This window comes from Balaenoptera physalus, assembly GCF_965194825.1.
Source record: "Balaenoptera physalus genome assembly, chromosome: 1".
Taxonomy (NCBI): Eukaryota; Metazoa; Chordata; class Mammalia; order Artiodactyla; family Balaenopteridae; genus Balaenoptera; species Balaenoptera physalus.
This window is the reverse complement of record NC_138882.1, coordinates 177,973,997-177,996,389: the sequence shown is the minus strand read 5'-3', so window position 1 is coordinate 177,996,389 and position 22,393 is coordinate 177,973,997. Positions and strand designations below refer to the sequence as shown.

At 49.4% G+C, this 22,393-nt stretch overlaps 2 protein-coding genes across 2 annotated transcripts in view; both read right to left on the bottom strand.

Moving 5' to 3' along the window:
• The window catches only part of ASAP3 (ArfGAP with SH3 domain, ankyrin repeat and PH domain 3), a 138,223-nt gene that overhangs the window by 95,367 nt on the left and 20,463 nt on the right, over window positions 1-22,393 (bottom strand). The gene's annotated exons all lie outside the window — the stretch shown is intronic.
• ID3 (inhibitor of DNA binding 3) lies at window positions 11,689-13,311 on the bottom strand. Its single transcript, XM_082432203.1, has 3 exons — window positions 12,928-13,311; window positions 12,731-12,813; window positions 11,689-12,181 (listed from the first exon to the last, which is right to left on the bottom strand). Exons 1-2 carry the CDS (start codon window positions 13,225-13,227, stop codon window positions 12,754-12,756), a joined length of 360 nt encoding a protein of 119 aa, XP_082288329.1. The 5' UTR covers window positions 13,228-13,311; the 3' UTR covers window positions 11,689-12,181; window positions 12,731-12,753.

The following is a 22,393-nucleotide window of genomic DNA, read 5'->3' as shown; positions in this document are numbered from 1 at the left end:
CACAGTGATATATTTAAAATAGATAACCAACAAGGACCTACTGTATAGCACAGGGAACGCTGCTCAATATTCTGTAATAACCTAAATGGGAAAAGAATTTGAAAAAGAATAGATACATGTATATGTAAAACTGAACCACTTTGCTGTACACCTAAAACTAACACAACATTGTTAATTAACTATGCTCCAATATAAAATAAAAATTTTTTTTAAATGGGTGTATTTTAACTCTTCAGTTGAACAGAATTGAAGCCTGGGACAGCAACATCAAGAATCCAGATCAATTATTAACATTAAAAAATAAGACTCAGAAGTATTTTGAAATAAGCAAGACATCCAGTCTGTGGAGTCCAAGTGGTACTGGCCACAGTATGAGTATGGGTGGTGACAGCTTACAGCACCCATTTCTCAGAAGCTGACTCTGATCCCTGCTCCCCACCTCCTGTTAGGAATCTCAATCTGTCATCATTTCATATTGTAATTGTTTTCTGTTCTGTCCTTCCCCACCAGATTTAAGTCACTCCTTGTCTTCTTTATCTTCACACCCCTGTATCCAGCCCAGTGCCCATCGTGGAATAGAAGCCCAAGAATTGCTTATTGAACTGAACTCAGTGAAAGATTTTTACAATAGTTGAGAGGCCACTTGGCCACTGTCAGAGGCTCTGTGACTCTGCAAGCCAAAGAGGTCGCCAGGGTCAGAATCCTCAGGTATCTCCTATTCCTGGTTTATGGAGAGAGAAGTATCCCTCTGCCCACCCCTCTGCCCCCATGATCATTCCTCCCCCAAAATGCAGATAAAAATGATGCGAATAGTAGCAAATCAAGTATATTCATACCCCAAATCCACTTGTTACCATGAAGTGGTACCATAGCCCTAAGAAGAAGCCACAATTAGCCCCATTTTACAGGTGCTAGAACTGAGGCCAGGAGTAGCTAAAGAGAAAACTGAGACTCAGAGAGTTTAGGTACTTTTCCCAAGATCATAGGGCTGGTGATGGTGGAGCAGGTTTTGAGCGAGGGCAGTCTGGGTTCACCCTCTCAACCACTCTGCTACCTTTCCTTCCTTCTGGATGTCGTCTGAAAGCTTTGGCTTCAGTATGTATAAGTAGGATAAGAATACCCACATCTCAGAGTGGCTGTGAGGATTAGACCTGCGTGTGGGCGTCTGGAACACACTAGATACCAAGGAAAAAGAGGTAATAATTTTTGCTCCTCTTGAGCGCCGAAGCTGACAATTGCAGCAACTGGCCACCAGGGGGAAATCATGCGCTGAAGATCTAATACCTTCCCAAGCCCTGGTTCCATGGTTAAGAATTTCGCTGCGACCTTAATTTTCCTGTGCCCAACCCTGTAATCAATGACATCTCATCAGTGCAGAACCTCACAGAACTAACCTTCTTGCAAAAGAAATAAGGTTTAGGCCTTAAACGCATCCAAGGCCCCTTTGCCAACACCAGTTCTGAGAAGATGTATGTTGGGGAGAGCCCCGCTGTGTCCCACTTGGTGGTGGCAGTGGTGGGGGATGGTGATTATCAGGAGTGCCCCTTCTGCTGGAGGCTGGGCTCCCAGAGCCACAGCTGCAGGGTGAAGGGTGGCAGGGAGGGCTTTGAAATTGTCTCCCTAGGGATTTCCATGGTTACAGATTGATGCCGGCAGAGCACTAGACTGGGTCCTTTATCTGTATTGTCTCGTGGGGAGACAATGGGCTTTAGGGATGGGGGGGCCCTCCATGCAGATCACTGCTGCAGCAGGGTCCTTGTGTGCCCCGCTCTGTGAATCCCCTGACCCCGGCTGCTGGGGCTGAGAGACTGGGGCATGGGGGTCAGCCTTGGCAATCACTCCTTGCTGTAGGTACAACACTACTGCTGCAGAGACTTGGGAGAGGCCATCTTTCAGGCTCCAAAACAGCAAAGCTGCAGAGGCCACAGGGTATTCAATAAAAAGCACACATTTTGGAGTCAGCCCTGATTATATCATGATTCTGACTTGGACAAGTTATTTTACCTGCCTGAGTCTCAGTTTCTTCATCTGGAAAGTGGGGGCAGCACCTGCTTTATAAAATTACTGTGAGGAAGCATTAAGCACAAAGCCTGGTGTCAAGATGCTCAGAGAGGACCTGAGCTCAGACGGGCTCATAGCATATCCGGGTCACAGGACCAGCTCTGTCACTCACTCTATGTCCTTAACCAAGGCCCTCCTCCTCTCTGGGCCCTAGCTGCCCCATGGGTGACTTGGGGACTTTGAAAGGTTTATCAAGGATGAGATGAAATGATGATAAGAAAATGCTTGGAAAAATAGAAATCAAACCCTGAACACACAACTCTGCCTTCCAGGACTTAAAGGTACTTGTAATATACAGCACATGATCATAGGAGGCATGTGGCATTTGGGTGAGCTGAATCTCTGGAGCTATGGCAGAAAAGGGAGATTATTTAGGAGGCGGGACACGGAGGGTCTCAGAATCAGGGAGTTATTCCAGAAAGATCTGCCACCCTGATTAACAAAAGAAACAAAAGCACAGAGAGGGAATTCCCTGGCGGTCCAGTGGTTAGGACTCCGTGCTTTTCACTGCTGAGGACACGGGTTTGATCCCCAGTGGGGGAACTAAGATCCCACAAGCCTCGGGGAACAGCCAAAAAAAAAAAAAAAAGCACAGAGAACTGAAGGGACTCAGCTCTCTGCCACCCAGTTTAATCACCCTGTCCTGTCACCAGCTTCTTCTCCAAGGAACGGGTGTGTCTAGGTGGAGAAGAAAGGAGGGAGTTAGGGAAAGTTACTGTCACTTACGGGACACGTTTAAATGAGGTTAAGTTGATCGTTAGCCCCATTTTACAGATAAGGAAACTAAAGATTGCTATTATGGTTATTCAACTGGATTGGCCAACCAACGTATAAGACCCCAAAATAAAAATAATTTGCCTGCAGAATGGAAGACAGAACTTGCTCAAGGGAAAAGTAAAACAATCCCTTCACCTTTAAATAATCAGCAGAGGGACTTCCCTGGTGGCGCAGTAGATGGGACTCTGTGCTCCCAATGCAGGGGGGCCCGAGTTCGATCCCTGGTCAGGGAACTAGATCCTACCTGCATGACGCAACTAAGAGTTTGCATGCTGCAACTAAGGAGTCCACGTGCTGCAACTAAAGAGCCCACCTGCCACAACTAAGACCCGGTGCAACCAAATAAATAAATAAATAAATACATATTTAAAAAAAAAAATAATCAGCAGAGGGAATCAAAAACTTTTAAATGTTTATCACTCATCCTTCCATTAAGATGCACTTAGCCCAGAGTCTTGCACACAGTAAGTATTCAGGAAATGAAAGTTCTTGTCACCATTACTGTTTTTATTAAATTTACTGCTACACATTCAATGCAGGGGATACAAAGGTAAATAAAACTCCCTCCTGTCTTTGAGGAATTCAGCCTAGTGAGAGGGAAAGGGGGGTGCAAAAAATAATCTCTTACACTTGCTGGACTTTACAACGTACAAAAACCACTTTTACATGCACCATCTCACTGAATTCTCAAAACCACCTCATAAGGAAGGCATTCTTCCCATTTTAGAGATAAGGAAACTGAGGCTCAGTGGGCTCCAATGACTTGCCCAGACATTGTAAAATATGAATAAAAGAGGAAAGAAAATAATTTTAGGAGGAAAACCACCTTTATTGGATTAACAGATGTGTTTAAAAAGCAGTAGAGAAAAAAAAAAGCAATAAAGTGTATTAATTATATAAGGCACAAAGACCATAATCCTGTTTTATTAAAGAATATAAAAAAGCTACCTCTTACCGAGTTAAAAAACCAGCCAGGCTTTGAAGAACTCTCACTTATGGAGCAATGACTACGTGCCAGGCACTTTTTGTGCATTTCTCTAATCCTCACAGCAACCCTGAAAGGTAGAAACGGTTAGCCCCCCTTCACAGATGAGAAGCCAAAGCTCAGAGAGGTGAAGCTAGTGCACAGCAAGGAGGGGAGAGAACGAGGACTGAGACCTGAGCTCTGATACTCAGGTTACGAGCTAGAGCCAGGGCTTCCTCCCAGGTCAGTTTTGCCAAGGAAATCTCCTGCTGAGAGGTGAGCACAGCTTCTTGTCTCCCTCCACAGAGCACAGTGAGCGGGAGGGAGGTGCAGGCAGCTCTCCAAGGTAAGAGGAAGCAGCACAGCATAGCATGCCCTTCTTCACAGTGTGTGTGCGTGTGTCTTCATGTATGTGTGTGTGTACCCGCACATGAGGTGTGTGAAGTTGTGTGGAGGTGGCTGTGTGTGAAGTTGGCTGGGCTCTGGGTCTCACAAAACCATATGATTTATCTGTACTTCTTACTGAAGTGTCAATTTTATTTTTTAAAAATTGAGACATTACGATTCTATATAAAAGCACAAATGGCTATAGAATGTATGAGAACACACTTCACATGGTATGCTAAGATAAGGAATGACAGCTAGCATTTGGGGGGTTCCTATTACGTGTCAAGCATTAGACTGAGAGTGCTATGTGTTAACTAATTTAATCCTCACAAAGTAGGGCCTTTTATTATCCCCATTTTATAGGTGCAGACACTGAGGATGAAGGAAGCTAAGGAATTTGTCCAAGTTCACACTGCTAGTGGGGGACTGCAGGCACTCACAGGCATTTCAGTAGCCAAATATTGTATGTTCAATCAAAAGTTTACAAAAAGATTCACAAGGACTTCCCTGGCAGTCCAGTGGTTAAAAACTCCATGCTTCCAAGGCAGGGGGGTGCGGGTTAGATCCCTGGTCAGGGAACTAAGATCCCACATGCTGTGTGGCAGGGCCAAAAAAAAAAAAAATCCAAAAAGATTCACAGATGAGGATGATGACAAAGAAGCAGGTGCTTCCCGCTCCACTAGATCTTCGTAAAATTATAAGGGCTGCCAATTTCAAGCATCTCATCTGTACCAGGTATTCTATCTCTGCTGTCTTATTTAATTCCTACAACAACCCTATGAAAGAGGTACTACTGGGAGTTTCAGATGAAACACTGAGGCTCAGCGAGGTGGTCACACAGCTAAGAAGCGGCAGAGACAGGTCTGTCTGATCACAAAGCTCCTGCTCATACCCGTGATTATGCCACGTTCGGCCTCCAGGTCCTCTGGCCTCTGGGTCATGTCCTTCCTAACCCAAACCCCAACCCCCATTCTCTTCTAAAAAGGGGTGCTTTCATGAGTAAGCTGGCTCTGGATCAGGCTGAGCCTGGGTCTAAAGCTCTGTCCTTCCACCAGCTGAAAACACATCTGTCATGAAATAATTACAAATCCCAATAATGAGAAAGGAGTAGCTGGGCACGGACTGGGAGTGTGAAGACCTGGTTTTTAATCTCTAGGTCTGTGAGGGGGTCTTTCCCTATGACATTGGATGAGTTGCTTACCCCTTCTGGGACTCCAGTTTCTCCATCTGTGAAACGGGACTATTCCTAACTCCAACTGTGACTTACTGAGTGCCTCCATGTGCTGGCAGCCTTCTCAGTGCTTTACCTTCAGTTCCTCACTAAATACTCAGCGGGACTCTGTGGTGGCCCTGTGCTGGTTCTCTGAGGCTCAGAGAGGTAAAGGAGTTTGTCCAAGGTGGCAGAGCCTGGGAGTGGAGATGCTGGACTGTGGCCCTGCTTTTTAAGTCCCTGCACTATTCCTCAAGGCACCAAGCTGTCGGGCTGATCAGATACTCCTGTGTGTGTGTGAAAGGCCTCTGAAGAGCACACATGCTAGACAGGCAGTGCTGAGATGCTGGGATTGGATTATGCCAACAATACTGCCACCCGGAAAGATGAGGGAGGAATTATGTGAGGAATCTGACAACCATAACCGGCAAGCTCTGCGGATGGCGTCACCCAGGGCCTACCAAGCGCCAGGCGCTTTACATATGTCGTCTGCTTTAATCATCACAGCAGCCATCTAAGGCTCTGAGAGGGTAAATAACTTACCTGTGATGGCATAGCTGACACATGACAAAGCTGGGATTTCAGCCAGCATCTGATTCCCAAACTCACAGAGAGTACGGGAGGGCTGTGGGGTCTGGCTGAGGCCAATTCTGTGTGACCATTGGTTTGTACAAAGTTAAAAGAACTGCAGGGAATTCCCTGGCGGTCCAGTGGTTAGGACTCGGCGCTTTCACTGCTGTGGCTCGGGTTCAGTCCCTGGCTGGGGAACTAAGATCCTGCAAGCCGTGCGGCATGACCAAAAAATATATAAAATTAAATAAAATTTAAAACTGCAGACATCAACAGGACTGGATGTAGAAGCTATGTTGGAGACCTTGGCTCTGACACTTACTCCAGGGACCTTTGGCAGGTCCCTTAATATCTGTGAGCCTCACAGGGGTGAAATGGAGGCAGTCCCCCGGTCTCGCATTACCACATAGACTAAAATGCTGTGTACTAGTGAATGGCCTCTTTTGAACACTTTCTTGCTGCTGTCTTTGAACGTGGAGTCAAACTTGCCGAGGGAAATGTGATGGACAGGAGTCAGGACCAACGTTTAGGCCCCGCAGGGCCCACCTGGATGAACCCTGGATGGAAGCTGGGATCAACCCTTCATGCATCTGGACCCAACGCAAGAACTGCCAAGGGCCCTGATGGGGAAGAGACGTGTGTGAGTGGTGGTGGAGGGGACTGTCTGTCTTGACGGTCCCTAAGTACTTGTCTCCTCCCCCCAGAACCTACAGTGGCCAAGTACCCAGTGTCTTGAAACCTTTTTTTTTTTTTAATGCTAAAAATGGCATAGACTGGAAACAAAACCAGGTTCAGGAAGAACCTGGATCGGTGAGCGGGCAGGTTATTCTGGGGAGTCTGCCTTGGGTACCCTCATTGCCACACAACACACACTTTTAGCCCCAAACCGACCAACTGCCAGCTGGCCAGCGACCACCTCGACGTAGGGTAATGAGTTCCATATGTTTCCATAAGAACCCAGCTAAGCTTTTCCCCAGCAGTTCTTAAAAAGTGTTCTCTCTCCTCCCTGGCTTCACTTGGCCACCCTTGTTTCATTTGCTCCTAATGAGGGCGCGAGGGAGGGGGCTGGGTGGCAATGACAAGGACACAATGCTTTAGGGAGTCACCATTTCCTGACTTCACATTTCCAGATCCTCAGGTGGGGGGCTGCGCAGTCCACCAGCCCCTGGCAGTTCCTCTGTGAGAGCTGTGTGATTCCTGAAGCCTCTCAGGGCCTCAGCTGCCCCATCTCTAAAGTGGGAATAACAATCCTTGCTCTGGGGAGGCAGAGTATCACACGAAGTTTCCTAGATACAAAGTTAGGAGACATGGGTTCGAGTCCTGTCTTTTTTTTTTTTTTTTTTGGCCATGCTTGCGGGACATTAGTTCCCCAACCAGGGATTGAACCTGGGTCACGGCAGTGAAAGTGCTGAGTCCTAACCACTGGACCGCCAGGGAATTCCCTCAAGTTCTGTCTTGACCACGAATTTACTGTGTGTCCCTGGGCAGGCTCCTTCCCCTCTTGGGCCACATGTGTGACCTCTAAGGGTCCTTCCATCCCTGACGGCCTTTAGGTTTATGAACAAATGACAGAAAGGTACAGGGAAGAGCATCAACTTACCTGTTAAACACGGGTGGCTCCAAGGCCGGATCCCTTGGAAGCCCAAGGCCTCCCTGCCACGGCCAGTGTTACTGCCAGTCTGACCATGGTCTGGCCCAATGAGGGTTTTGCCTCCAGGCTCTGGCACAAGATAGGAGCAGGGTGGAGCTGAGGACAGGGAGTGTCCCAGATGGAAGGGCAGCTCCACAGCCTGGGTGATGCAGGGAGAGGCTATGGTCAGCCCCCAGCCATGGAGGGACATGAATCCGAGTTCAGAGAGCTACAGCGCCCCCTTCCCCTTATCTGGCTTACCAAAGGCAACCCCTAAATCCTGGTCTCTGGGTGACCTACTACCCTGATCCAGACTGTCCACTGACTCTACCCAAAGACTGACTCACTAGCCTTGGCCGCTGATGCTATTCAGACTAACCCTCACACCCTGTCTATTAAGCCCAGCCACAGACTGACGGCTGCCAACTTCTACCCACACTATCTCCAAACCTTGCCAGTCTGGCTGAACCCCAATTCTGGCCACACTCTGACCCCTCACTCTACTTTCAGACTGACCTCTGATTTCGGTCACAAAGTGACCCCCTGACCTTGCCACTGACTGACCCTTAACAGCAGAAATAATCAGAGAACAATTAAATGCTAAACTCTAAGTGAAACAGGACAGGGAGGAGAGTCGGGCGGGGTGGGGAGGGAGACTGGGCGGAGGGCAGAGGCTTGGCGGAGGGCACAGGCTTCCCGGAGGACCCCGGTGGGCCTGGGGCCACACTCGGAAGGTCGGAAAAGCCTTGTGCGGGGCACGTCGCAGGCGCTCGAGGAATGCGAGTTGCCTGAAAGAATGAAGGAAGGAAGGAACGGGGTGCGATCCAGGTCGGCCGCCCGGCCCGGGCAAAGCTGCCGAGGCAGGAAGCAGGGTGGGGGCGCGCCGAGGCTGCAGCGGCCCGAGCGCAGCTGGGGGCAGCGGGAGAGCAGTCGGGTCAGCAACTCCGCTGGGTGGGGGGCCCCCCCCGGCCGGGAGGCTGGGAACCGGGAGGCCGCGCTGCTGGCAGAGTGGCTGGGGCGCCGCGAGGCTCCGGATGGGCTGGGAGCCCCGCCCGCAGGCTGCGGAGGGAGCCGGAGCCAGAGCGGAGCCAGAGCTCAGACATCCGGGCGCCAGCGAACACCTGCGAGCGGCCCCCAGGGCCCGCGGGGGGAGCGCGGGTCGCCGGGCCTGGGGCGGGGCCAGCTAGGCTCCGCCCAGCCGGGCTCTAGGCCACGTGGGCCGAGGCTCCGCCCCTGCCCCGGCGCAGAGAAGAGGCTGCGGGGAACGCCTCTCCCAGTAGAGCAGGGAGCGGGCAGAGCCGACCCGGAGGCGCAGTTCTGCGAGAAAGAGAGAGCGAAAGGATTTAGGATGTAGCCTGGGGAATGGAGAAGAGTGGTAGCCGTGAGAGGCGATGAGACCGGGAAGACAGATTATTGACGGTTGTCCGGCACATCCACAGCTAAGGAGAGCTGTAACTGGCCTTCTCGGAAAGGGCACCATCTCCGGTGTCACAGGCATGAATTTGAATCCCTGCTTTGTTACTTAGGGGCCGTGTGGCCACGGGCAAGTTACTTCGCCTGTTCTGAACCTGTTTTTTTATTTACACAGTAAGAATCCCTTCCAAAAGTCCGTTTTTCAGAGCTGATGCAGTAGTGAACTGTAAGACTCAGTTAATAGTGAATCTTGTATTTTCAGGGAGCCTGGTAGATGCTTTACGCATGTTATTTTTAATCCGAACCACAGACCTGCAGAGGAGTACCATCATCCCATTTCACAAATAAGAGGGAGACCTGGGGTGGGCTTAGGTCTTTCATTCAGCAAGCACTTACTGGGGACCAAATATGTGCCAGGTAAAGGGAACGGTGAGGGGAAAAAATTGGCCTGGAGTAGAGGTAGGAACATGGACTTCGAAGCTAGATGGTGCTGGATGGTGCCTTGTTGTGGCACTTCCTTGCTTTGTGACCTGGATCAAGTTAATCAGCCTCTCTGAATCTGTTTCCTCTGTAAAATGGGAATAATGATACCCACTTTGCTGGGTTGTGGTGAGGATTAGAAAAAATTAAGATAAAATAGAGCCTGGCACCTGGTAGGCATTTGATAGGTGTTAACGACAGAAGACAACTATCCTGAGTTTTCTCACCTAGGGCCAAATTGCTTTCACTCCCTAATGACTAATGAATTGGTGTGCTGGTTTCAGCTTTTGTCCCAGCCACCTGACCAGCTCAGTCTCGGAGGACCTTACAGGCAATTTCCTTGGAATTAGCTTAATAATACCTTGTAGGTGTGTGATGCATTTCAAAGAACTTTCCCACCATTATCTCTGTCCAGGGAGGCAGCAGTACAAGAACCACCAGCTGCTGAGCAAGGGAGGAGAGAAGCTTGGAGAGGTGAGATGTCTTGCTCAAGCGCACATGGCAGATGAGCGATTCAGCTCTTCCTAGCCTTCCACAGTCCCGCAACTTCCAAGCAGGAAGCAGCATACTGTGCAAGAAAGGGCACAGGACGTTGAGTTGAGTGCCTGGCTTTACTGCAATTAATGGTGTAATGTGGGGCCGGGTGCCTCAGAATTCTTTTCTCAATATCAGCAGTCTCATACAGATGTGGAAACTGAGGCTGAATAGATGCAGTTGCTAGCTTGCAGTCAAACTGCTAGTATGTGGCAGACAAGGATTTGCACCCTTGTGTGGCTGACTCCAGAGCCAGCAGGGGACACAGAACAAATGATCCAAGGTAGACCCAGCCTAGGTCTTGTGCTTACTTGGTTTGAAGTAAGAGTTCCTCACATGGGGTCTGAGGGCTTCCCAGGGCATTGGAGGTATGCTATTGCTCTGCAAAGTGTGTGTGTATCTTCTGAAGAGAGCATTCATACCTTACATCAGATCATCTGAGAAGACCAGGAAACAGGTTAAGAACACTGGTCAGCTAGGAGGGTGGTTTGCAGAGACAAAGGTTGCCTCCTCTCCACGTGCCCCTGTTCGCCCCTGAAAGCTCACCAGGGTTAAGGCATGAAGGTGGGTGATGACGTGACCTGTTTGTTATGAAATATTGAAGTAACTCACGCCAGTGGCCAACACACATATGAGATCATATCATAAACAGGAATCTAGTGAGGCCAGGTGCCTGGTGTAACCCACCTGGGGAAATGCCAGGTGGCGGCAAAGGAGGATGGCATGGTTTGGGGGTCTTGCCCTCTGCCTCTCAGGCCTGGCTCCATGGAATAGCCAGTCTCAGACCCTGCTCCTGTCCACTACAATCATAGTCACTGTAGTTAAGGTTAAAATCCCATCTCTGCCTCTCCAGGGGTTGTGTGAACCTGGCTCCAACCCATTATCCATGAGCCTCAATTTGTCCATTTCTGAAATAAAGCTAAAGATGCTTACAGAATAGGCTCCCAATGGCGATGTTATGAGAAGGATATACCAGAAATAAGGGCTGTAGGGACTCTTCCTCAAATTCCCAGTCTAGGCTCAGAGTCTTCAACTACCTGGTGGTAGAGGGATTTGTTCCCATATTTCCCAACCAGCAACAAAATCCTTCTGATCAGTGGCTGAGGATTTGAAGGAGGAGACCCCTCTCCTATTTTCTCCAACTTTGAAAGCCCAAGAGAAAATTAAAACAATGTGAAGAGGGAAATGAAACCAAGCCCAATGATCCATTTATTCAATTCTGAAATGGGTCTATCAACCACCAACCCTGCCTGGGCACCAGGTGAGGCTTCTCTTCCACATCCTCTGCTAGAAAGACATCATGAATAATTAATGGCATTGAAGAGGACAGCCATCTGCTCGTTAGCAAAACAGCTCTCAAAGTACCTAAGAACTGAGACTCAGGAGACCCGATTTCTATCCTGAGCCCCCAACTTGCTGGGTGAGCTTGTGCCAGTCACTTCCCTTCTCCAGTCTTCCCTCACTTGTTAAATGAGACAGGACAAGGCTCTTCTTTGCACCCAATGGATGTGGGGCTCCCCCCCTTCCCCAGCCTTAGCTGGGTATTCTCCCATCTCCCTTTTAAGGGAATAAGCAAGTTTGCTCTTCCCAAGCTCCAAGACATTTAGTCCCCCTAAATTCAGTCTTGTGAGAAAGTGTTAGCACTTAAGGAATCAAATTACGTAAGTGTTTAAAAACCGTTTATTATGCAAAATGTTAACTTTTATAAAAAGTTTAATATACATCGCATGGTTACAGAAAGTCACCTTCCTGCAAAAAAGGTACAAAAGCTAAATACTCTATTATAGAGTTCATAATCAGGGCAACAGAGCCTTTCTCCAAGGAGACCAGAAGACCAGCTCTACCGCTGCCTTGCCAGAGTTTGGAGAGCAGCCAGCCCCGCCCCCCATACACCTCCACACACTGAAAGACAGTCTTTAAACTTGGGGGTGGGGTGAGGGCTGGGGGAGGTTGCCCAGCTGGTGCCCAGAGCTAGCTCTGGCTCTTTAGGCCACCCAAGTTCACAGTCCTTCGCTCCCGGGCGCAGGTCCAGCCTCGAGGCAGGGGTTTGGGGAAGTCAAGTGGGCAGGGCGAGGTTGGGGCCCATCCATGCCCTCGGGCTTCCGGCCGTAGAGGGTCCCGGGTCCCAGGCGGAACGGGCGCCAACACCTGCGTTCTGGGCGGGGGAGGAAAGAAGACCAGGGAGCCGTCAGTTTCCGCCGAGCGCGCCGAGGCGGGGGCCGGCCGCAGACTGGCCGGCGCCAAGGAGGAAACTTGGTCTCTACCTCCAGCTGATAACTCCGCGCCCCTCGCTGCCCCCACCCAGTTGGCGCCAAAGGACCACAGGCGGAGCTTGCACCATCCCTCCCTCTTGGAATTAACACTAGCTGGGAGGGGGCTGAGGAAAACACGGATCCTTTAAGGACTCCAAGCTACAAACAGACTGGCTATTTTATTTAGTCGGACCCGCGCCTTTCTCGCGTCTTTGGCCACTAGGGAAGGCAGGGACACCGTGTGTTTAAGGTTGAAACGAACACTGGATGGGAATTGGTTCCGTCATTCATTTAATGTGACCACGGGCAAGTCACTTTCACCTCTCTGGACTCGGTTTCCCTAAACCGAGGGAGCGCGGGAATCCCTTAAAAAACCTACCAACTCCAGGATTTGCCGTTTAAGCACCAGCTGCCCCTCTTCCCCGCCCCCGGGAGAAGGCGTGGATACTCACCTGGCGGCACCAGGACGTCCAGGTCAGTGGCAGAAGCTCCTTTGGTCGTTGGAGATCACAAGTTCCGGAGCAAGCTCGGCTGTCTGAGAGAAGGAAAACGGGAGAGTTATGCACGGCGCTAGGAAGTTCTAGGGGTCCCGCAGCATCCCAGCCCTGGAGCTCAGCCCCGCCCCTGCTCCAAGCACGCCCACGCGCACCTGGATGGGAAGATGCGGGCCGTCTGGGGGTCCAGGAGCGGGCTCGGCCAGAACCACCTGCAGGTCGAGGATGTAGTCGATGACGCGCTGCAGGATTTCCACCTGGCTAAGCTGAGTGCCTCGCGGGACTCCGGGTACCAGTTCCCGCAGACGCGAGTAGCAGTGGTTCATGTCGTCAAGCAGGCTCAGCGGCTCCTCAGCTGCCGGGCTCTTGCCGCGGCCCCGCGCGATGGCCAGGCTGCGTTCCGACAGGCAGCACACCGCCTCGTAGCAGCCGCGCACCGGGCTCAGCGCCTTCATATTGAGGAATGAGGTTGGAAGTGCCGAAAGAAGCAAAAAGCCAAAGAATCCTTTGAGCAGCTAGCAACGCGCGCACTCTCACGGAGGTCCGCAGTTATAGAGCCCGCCTGGAAGACACGCCCCTTTATGCAAAACAGCCCGCCTTGGCCCCGCCTCCGTCGACCCTGGGCGTTCACAGCCCGGGTAAATTGCAAACAGGCTTCCTCTGGCGGGTCTGACGCCGAATACCGCGGAGCCGCGGATTCAAAGAATGAGGAAGCGCTGATACAGAGGAGAGGCGGGCCTCTTTGCCAGAAAGGATTTAAAAAATCTCTTAAAACCATTAACTTTAAGAATTTGCCTTTTCCTGGCAGCGCCCCAGATCTTAGAGAGCTCCCCTGCCCCCTGCCAGTCCACCCACAGCCCAACACTGGTTCGAACTTCGAACTCACAGTCCTCCGAGGTCGTAAATCCCCGAACAGCAAAGAAGCTTTTTTTTTTTTGGTAAGCAAAAGATTTTTCAAGGGAAACTTGTAAGGAATTAGTGCCGCCTTGTTCCCCAATTTGCTGTTCGTCTGACCTCCAGACTCACTGGCGTCAGGAATTATCTTGTGACCAGAGGGGAAAAAAATTAATTGCGGTGAAGCTGAGGTTACAATGAAGAAAACAGATTTGGGCTAGGCGCTGAGATTGCAGAAGGAGGAGGGGAAGGGGGTTTGAGCAAAGAACACTATTTATTTGAGCAACAGGGGGAAAGAAAAAAAAAAAAGAAGAAGAAGAAAGCAGCCTGAATCGTGCTTTTTGCATGGGGAAGGAAGAGAGCTCCCATTCTCGGGCCCCATGCACTCCATAAGGAGCCAAATATATGCCCAGTTATATTTTGGAAGCGAGTTTGATTAGAATTTTGGACAGGGTTTTGAATTGGGGTGCAGAAGGGATGATTTCTAAATAACCTTTTTAGGAGCTCCCGTTAGGTCAGCAAATCTCTTTTAACTCTCACTTCTCCCTCTCCCCATTCTCCACACACCTCTATGCGGAAAACAATAGTTTGGTAATTTCATCACTCTATTGTCTATCCCTCTCTGCTATGGAAGGGCAGGCCACCTGGACTGGATTATTCTTAGCCTTGCTGAAATGGCTCCAGCTCTATCTGAGAGCCCAGGAAAGGGACCACGGGACAGGCAAGTAAGCCCCGTATCGCAACGGGACATTGCATTCAGTATTCTTTGCTTGTCATCTTGTCATTTCCAAGGACTTTTGGGAATCTGCAGCCTCAGAATGCTGGTTTCCATCATGGAACTGGCCAGGTGGGATCCCCCAATGGTTGCTTCCTTAATCAGTCAGTTGGTAAATATTTATGGAGTCGCTTCACATAAAACAGTGGCTTCTGCTCTCAAGAATCTCACAATTTGGGGAGACAAGATTAACACAGGAAACAATTAAGAGTTCTATAGTATGTGGCACTGATTAACAGGACAATGGGAGCTCAGAGCTAGGACAGTCTCAAAATAGTCATAGTAAAAAGGACACTGGACTGGGAATTAGGAGTCCTAGATTGAACATACCAGCCTTCTCAATAATTTGTCATGTGATCTTGAACAAGACCAGGTACCCTGGCCTTAGTTGCCTTGTGGACAAAATGGGGAAATGGTGCTAAGTGATTATTTAAAATCGTTTACAGCTCTAGAAGTCTAATGCTTTATGAAATTTGGACAGGCAGGTGTGGGATGGTAAAGGGTACAGAAAGGAGTTATAAAATATTTCCAAGGTCACACCACAAGTAATGGTAGAGCCAGCCCTGAATCCTTGTTCTTTGCTGTCATACCACAGGACTCTGTGTCCCAAGAAAGAGTCGAAAGACTTCTTCCTGAAATAGAAATGTTTTCCAGGACAGCCTCTTTGGTATAAGAAAATATCCCATGAATGGACAGATCGGTCTATATAGGCTACAGATGTCAAGTGAAGAGCAATGCCAGCTATTTGGTCTTGGGAAGGGAATATGGTGGCTATGCGGACTCCTGAATGACCAAATAGAAAACACTTTTCTGTCACGCAGACTTCCGTGGTTTGTGAAAAATAGTCAAGCCCAGGTTCTGGAAAATATCATGGCCTTCAGAGCTAGGCAGATTTATGTTCAAATTCCCATTCTTTTTTACTAATAATGTGAACTTTGGGTAAGTCACCTCTGTGCCTCAATTTTCCAGTTTATAAAATGGAGCTAACTAGACCTACCTCATTCCTTCAACAAATAATTACTAAACGCCTCTTCTCTGCAAGGCGCTTGACATACTCTCTCCCTCACATCCATTAGTCTCCTTGGTGCCCGAGGACCCAGCAAGTGGCCGGTTGAGTGGTCTGTGCTCAGTTCACAGGACCACACAGATTCCTCTCTCTCCTTTTCCCTCCCCCATTACTACCCACTGCTGCCTCAGGCTTGTGCAGCCATTTGCAAAGCACCTTCACATTATCTCCCCAGATGCTTTCAGGCTGAAATGCCCATGAGCTCGGTGACATAGGCAGGAGAGGGATGCCGGGATCAGCAAGCAGAATTCTGTCCTGGTCATGTCAGTAACTTGCAATGTGGCCTTGGAAGAATTTCTTCCCTTCCTGGGCTTCATTTTCTGGAAAATTGAGGGAGGGAGGAACAAATGACCTCTAAGGGTACTCTCCAATGTAAGATTCTAATTCTGAAAGAAATGGGTTACGGTTGAGAACACTGAATAAAGTTTGAGCCCAAAAGACTTCTTTTTCCCAACAGCGGACTGGAGGGCTAGCTCAGGCCTTCTGCAACTTGTTTAGCGGTGGTGGGGCCTCAGTCTCTTATTCCAAATGCCTCTGAACTTTCTGTTCCCAGTTCTGCTCCTTTTACCAGCTTTTTCCCCCCTCTTGCATTTTTTATTTTTATGAAAGGATGTCATTAAGGCTTTTGTCTGCGCTGTTTTTGTTTCAGAACTTTTCTCACAATCCTATTTTTTGTTGAGGAATCCGCTCCTTTGCCCAGCTGTGGGTCCCGGTCCCACAGCTGTGTTGATCTAAGACTCAGCCCCAGACAGCCTGGCGCCAGGGTGGGACGTCATGCGTTCACACAGGGATGCGTGTCCCAGGCAACCTTTCCTCGGGCAGTCACCGGCCGGCGACTGCCGTCCCCACCAATGAGCGTCCGACACCCGAGAAAGGGGAGGGGTCTGCGCCGCCCCGACCCGCAAGCGGCTTGTGAATTGCAGATGCTGAGAACTTGATAACGTTCCTTGAATTGGGGCCCTTTAAAGTCTTTTTTCCTTCTATCTCTTTTAGTTCTTTCTTTTCTTTCTTTTCTTTATTCTCTTTCTTGCCACCTTTTGCCTTTATCTATATATGTTTATAAGTTTTCGTCTTCTTCCTTTTTTAACTATCTCCTCCCAGTGTCAGGAATCATTTTGTAAGCATTTCCAGGAACTGAATCTTTCTTTGCCAAAATAAAAAAAAAAAAAAAAAAGAAGAAAAGGAAAAAAAGTCAGTGTTGTGCTCTCTGATTTTTTTAAGAGTTGGCAGAACTATTAAGTTATACTGCTTTTTCTTTAAAATTTTGAAAAGTGGTCGGGGGTCTCTGAGCTGTCGATTTCAAAGCCAAAGTAATGATGATGAGAATTGCAGATGTCTTTTTGCCTAAACTGAGCTTCTATCTATTTGTCTACCTTTCTATTTTTTGCCATTAATGTTGAAAGTGGGGATCAAGGGAACTTCCAAATCTTGCCCAAGGTTACTCTGGATGTCAGTTGCTGACCTGTAGTCAGGACCCAGACCTCCCGCTCATTTGGCTTCCTGTGCATTCTGCCCTCTAACTCTCCTTAGCATTAGGGTGGTCTGCTGTAGTCTCAGGACATCCCCAGATGCTGCATTTTTTAATGTGTACCTGTTTGCTCACAAAGTACATGTAAAGGTGTGCGGAGGACGTCCCAGCCATACACTTAGAACATACCCCTTCTCCTCCCCCAAGCAAGGCTAGACCTCAAACTACTGCTTGAGACTCATGTGATACAAGAAGAGCATGGGGAATTCAGAATCAAGGCTCAAACCCTTGGATGGACTACTTATTCTTCCCTCTGCCTCAGTTGTCTCCTTGTAAAATGGGGTGAAAAATAATATCCACCGACCTTATTTACAGCTGGGAGGATCAAGAGGACAAGGGATGGAAAGTGCCGTAGGAACCAATTAGTTATTTTCATGTGCTATGATGTGATGTAGCCCCTGGTGAGTGAGATAGGTGGTACCAAGCGAGCTTAATGGTTCCTGTTGAGTCTGGTCTCAGGAACATGTGAAATACTGCGAAGGGGACTATGGAGCATCTGGATCTAAGGCATGAGTCCTTATAGGAATGGGGATTTCAGGGGCCTCCAAGATGAGCTACTCTACAGTTCAAAGGACTTGGTGCCACCACTGCCACCGCCACCACCATCATCATCATCCTTCATTGAATCTTAACTATTTGCTAAGTCCCACTTGCCTTCTCATACATTATCTCATTGACCCATTTTACGCACCAGGAGACTGAGGCTCAGAGAGGTTAATGTGCTTGCCCACGGTCACGTGCTAATAAGTTGCAGATCCAAGATTTGCACCCAGGTCTGCCTGTCTCAAAACTTTTATCCTTCTGTGTTTATGCTTTTCCTTCTGCCCTTTCAAGGGACCTCCTAGGAAGGTAGTTTGGACCCGAGAGGGTTTTATTCCACCGTATAGAGAAAAGCAAGGGGGGGCATGCATTAGGTTGGAAGACAGACACTAAGGTATTAGGAAATGTCTTCTAAGTAGAGAGACTCAGAGAGCATTGGAAATTTCTTGGAAATGTGAAGCTTTTTTTCCCCCCTAAAAAACCTTCCTGTCCATGCTTTCAGGGATGTTTATTCTTAAACAAAGTGCAGGCTGACTACTCCTGTTTTTAGGAGTCAACTTGGGAGTTGAGTTTCCTCCCTCTCTCCTTCTTTCAACCCAAAGCCAGCCTAGCTTGGTCCAGCCATACCACCCTGAAGTTAACTAACCCCTTATGTCAGCAGGTAGGCAGTGACCATGGGATGTCCAGGGGCTGGCTTGGCATCTGGGGTGTGTGTGGGTGGACAACCACAGGAAAGTAGGAAGAGAGTTTGTTTTCTGAGAACCTATGTTGTGCTGCTGCTTTATAAATTCTGTCTTATATAATCTTCTCTAGAGTCTTTGGGGGTAGATATCGTGACAAAGGTACTGAGGTCAAAGAGATCTGTCCACAGAGCTAGCAGGCACAAAACTACAATAATCAAAATTTGAACTCAAGCCTGTGACTCAAACATTGATGCATACAAGGATGGAGACAAACATTCAAACTGCACACAGCGCCTAGACACACAAGGACTAGTTTCCTCACCCTAGCATTTCTAGGCTAATGAGGACAGACAGGGACAACCTCATTTCCCTGTTAAGAAAAGTTTGGAACTTCTAGACTTTGGGGAGCATCAGTAAGTTATGTAGGAGTTGAACTCTGATTTAACAAATAGCAAAAGGCAAAGAATATGTTGCAGAGGTTTTGCTATTTCCAAAGCACTTTCATTCATGGTTTCATTGAACACTTCCAACCACCATATGGGGCTTATAGCTCACCTGCTTTGTAATCATGTCATATCTGTCTTCCTGGTCTCAGTATCCCTCACAGTGCCTGGCACAGAGTGGGCAATTAGTAAAGATGTACTGAATTAAGTTCCACCCCAGTAATCACTTTTGGGAGACCACTGAGGGGATGTTCTTTGTCGCAGACAGAGGCTGACAGTTGGATTTGGGCTCCCACTAATGGGGTTCAGGAAAGGCTTTAGAAAGATGATGGAATCCAAGGCAAGAAAAGATGAAGGCAAAAAAAAAAGGCCTTGAAAAGCAACATTCACCCTGCTCAGATATTGTCTTGTGTTGGCCTAGATCCCAGCAGCAGTTCAAAAGCTGCGAGGGTAGGTATGGGAGGGATCCCGCCTGCAGACAGAGCTGACCCTGTCAGAGAGGAAAAGTCTCCCCCACGCCCAATGGGGCACTGAGGTGGAAATGCAGGGGTGCCAGAAAGCAGAGGCAGAGGCTGCAGCTCAGAGAGAGCCTCCTGCCGGCCAAAGCCGCCCTTGACTGTCATCATTACAGCAGCCTACGCATCAGCAGGCTCATAAGGGATAACTTTTGCCAAGTGCCAACAACGAGTCAGGCATCTTTATATTATCTCTCTCAACCCTCGTATGGATTGAAGCTCAGAGTGGTGAGGTGACTTGCCCAAGGTCACACAGCTGTTGGGAGGCAGAGCAGGGCTGCCTGAGTCCAGAGCTTGTGCTTTGAAGCATGAGCCAGGCTACCAACTGGAGGGAGAAAGGAAGCAAATGCTGGAGAATGGGGGCCTGTCTTAAGGAGAAATTGGGGTTGGAAGGAGAAGGAAATTCATATCGGAAAACCATTTTGTTCAACAGAGCTTTATGGCGTTAGGCTGTGTGTGTGTGTGTGTGTGTGTGTGTGTGTGTGTAAGTGGGTTGTTCTCTGAATGTGTGTTCCTCCCTGTGTGTTGTTGGCCTCTCTCTGGCTGTGGGACCCTTCCTGAGGGTTGTGTGTCTGTGTCCCTGGTGAGAGTGTGTGTGTGTGTGTGTGTCTCCCTGATTGTTGCTTAAATGTGTGGTGTGTCTCCCAGAGTCCTCGTGGCCCCCTGCCTGAGTATACGACCTCCTCCGGGTGTGCAGCCTTCTCCCCATCTGCCCTTTCAACGAGTGTCCATCTTCCCCCAATCTCCGGCCCTGGTGCAGAACACGGCCAAGAGGACAATGGGCTTGCGCGCCCGGGTGGCCTTTTTCTCCACCCCCTCAGCCCCTGCGACCCTCCCGCCCGCACCCCGCGACCCAGCTGCCCCCACTCCGGCCCGTCGTCCTGCCCAGGCCGTCCGCGCCCGCGCCCCTGCGCCCCACCCCTGCCCGGCTCGACCTCCGGGCCCTCCGCGCCCGCGCTCCGGCCCCGCGCCCCGTAGGCCCCACCCCGGCGGCCCCAGGCGCGCAGCTGCGGGACACACAATCGCCGGCGCCCCCGCCAGGCCCTCCGCGCAGCCCCTTGCCCAACAAAAGCCGCTTTCTTTCCCCACAACAGATTAAAGACCAGGAGGGGGTGAAAAATAGTTTCTCCGGCCCTGGTGGGGGAGGGGCGCGGGAAAAGCCGGGGCTTTGGGGCTCTTTGATGGCAAGTGTGTGGGAAACCCGGAGGAATGTGGCTGCTCGGACCGCCGCGGCGGGGAGAGGCGCCGGGAGGAGGACCCGCCCCCCGGGACCCCCGCGGCCAGGGCACCTCAGATCGCTGCGCGTCTCCCCTCGCGCTCTCCTTGTCCCCCCTCCTACTCTCCCCAATCGCGCCCCTGCTCCTTCGATCTCTCCCTCAAATTCTAGTTTCTCTATCTTCTCTCTACTTTCCCTTATTCTAATTTTCCTTTTCAGGCGTCCCTTTTTCATCTCCACCTCCTTTTTCACTTTTTCTTATTTCTCGTCTCTTCGTCTCTCGCTCCGTGCCTTTCTCTTGATCTAAACATCCATCCTTTCTCTTCTCTTTGTCTTGGACACACTCTCTGCCCCTTTGTGTCCCTGTCTCTCTGTTTCTTGGCGGCTCCTTCTCTGTGCCTCTGGCTAGGTCCCTCCTGGGTTGGCTCATAGGGATGGTGCTGGGTTTAGTACGTCTCTGGTCGCCCTTTCTCCTGCCTGTTTGGAGAGGCTGGGAAGAGGGAACAGGGATGTGGGCAGTCTGTTTATACATCCCTCTCCCTACACACGTGTGAGTGGAGATGGGAGCTGGCAGGGGAAGTCTGGGGGAGCCCAGAAGATGGCAGAGAGGAGATTTGGGGAGGCCTGGCCTGCTGGACCCAGGTGGAGTAGGAATAGGAGCTCTTGGAGGCTTCCAAGGGTTCAGCATTATTTTCGGCTCAGTTTAATTCAGTCTGTGAAAGGAATTCCTGGCCCAGGACCGGATGGTGGCCTTGGGACCCTGATGGGAAATGGGTTGGGTCTCCTGGCCCCCTCCTCTCTAGTCTTTGGGACAGACTTGGGAGAGGAAGGGGGCTGCTTCAAGACAAAAGGCTTCCAGGTGGCTGGGGGCAGGGTCCTTCCATGTAAAGACAGTGAGGTACATGCAAGACACAGCCTGGGAGCCTAGAAACCGGGCTTTTGCATTTGGCTCTCCCACTCGCTGACAACCCTGGACAAATCTTCTCCTTTTTGGGCATCAGGTTCCCCACCTGCCAAATGAGATATTTAGATCAGTGGTCTTCCACCTTTTACTACACCCACAGATCCCAAGATCTGATTTATTCCAAATGCATTGTTTATATTAATTAATCTGCTTTCTCATTTTGTATTTATGAAAGGCAAGCATTCAGTCAGAGTTTCTGATTAGCATGATTCATTACCATGCAGAGCTGTTCTAATTCCAGCCAAAGGCACCCCAGGAGACCCCCAAAGCCCTTGGTGCTTTAGTAGTCTGTGCAGCAAAATTCGATGGAAGACTATGGGCTTTGGAGGCAGACAACTTGGATTTGAATCCTGAGTCTGCTAGTGTCCAGCTGTGTGACTTTGGGGGAGGTCACACCCTCCCTCTGTATCCTTATCTGTAAAAAGGAGATATTCATAATATCAACCCCACAGGATTGCGCTGAGCATTATGTCAGATAACAGATACAACAGTGTAAGAAATTAGGTGCTCAATAAATAGCAGCTGTTAGGATGTTGATGCTCTTTACCAATGCTGTCCAGTAGAACTAGAATTTAGCCGCAGACGTGAGCCACATGTGTAATTTATGGTTTTCTAGCAGCTACATTTTTAAAAAGTGAGAACAAGTGAAATTAATTTCAATAATGTATTTTACCTAACCCATATACCCCAAATACTATTTGAACATGTAATTAATACAAAAAAACTATGAATTTTATATTATTTTCATACTAAGCCCTCAAAATCTGGTGTATATTTTATAATTCAGCACACCTTAGTTCAGACTAGCCACATTTCAGGTGTTCAACAGCCCGTAGACAGCACTGGTCTACTTGGTTAGAAAGTCAAGATAGACCTTGGAGAGGAAAGGACACCTGAGTTGAGTCTTGAAAGCCAAGTGGGATTTTAATACTCAAAGAGAAGGCAGGAGAAAGGCAGGGGGGAGAGGGCAGAGAATGGTATGAGCAGAGGTGCTGAT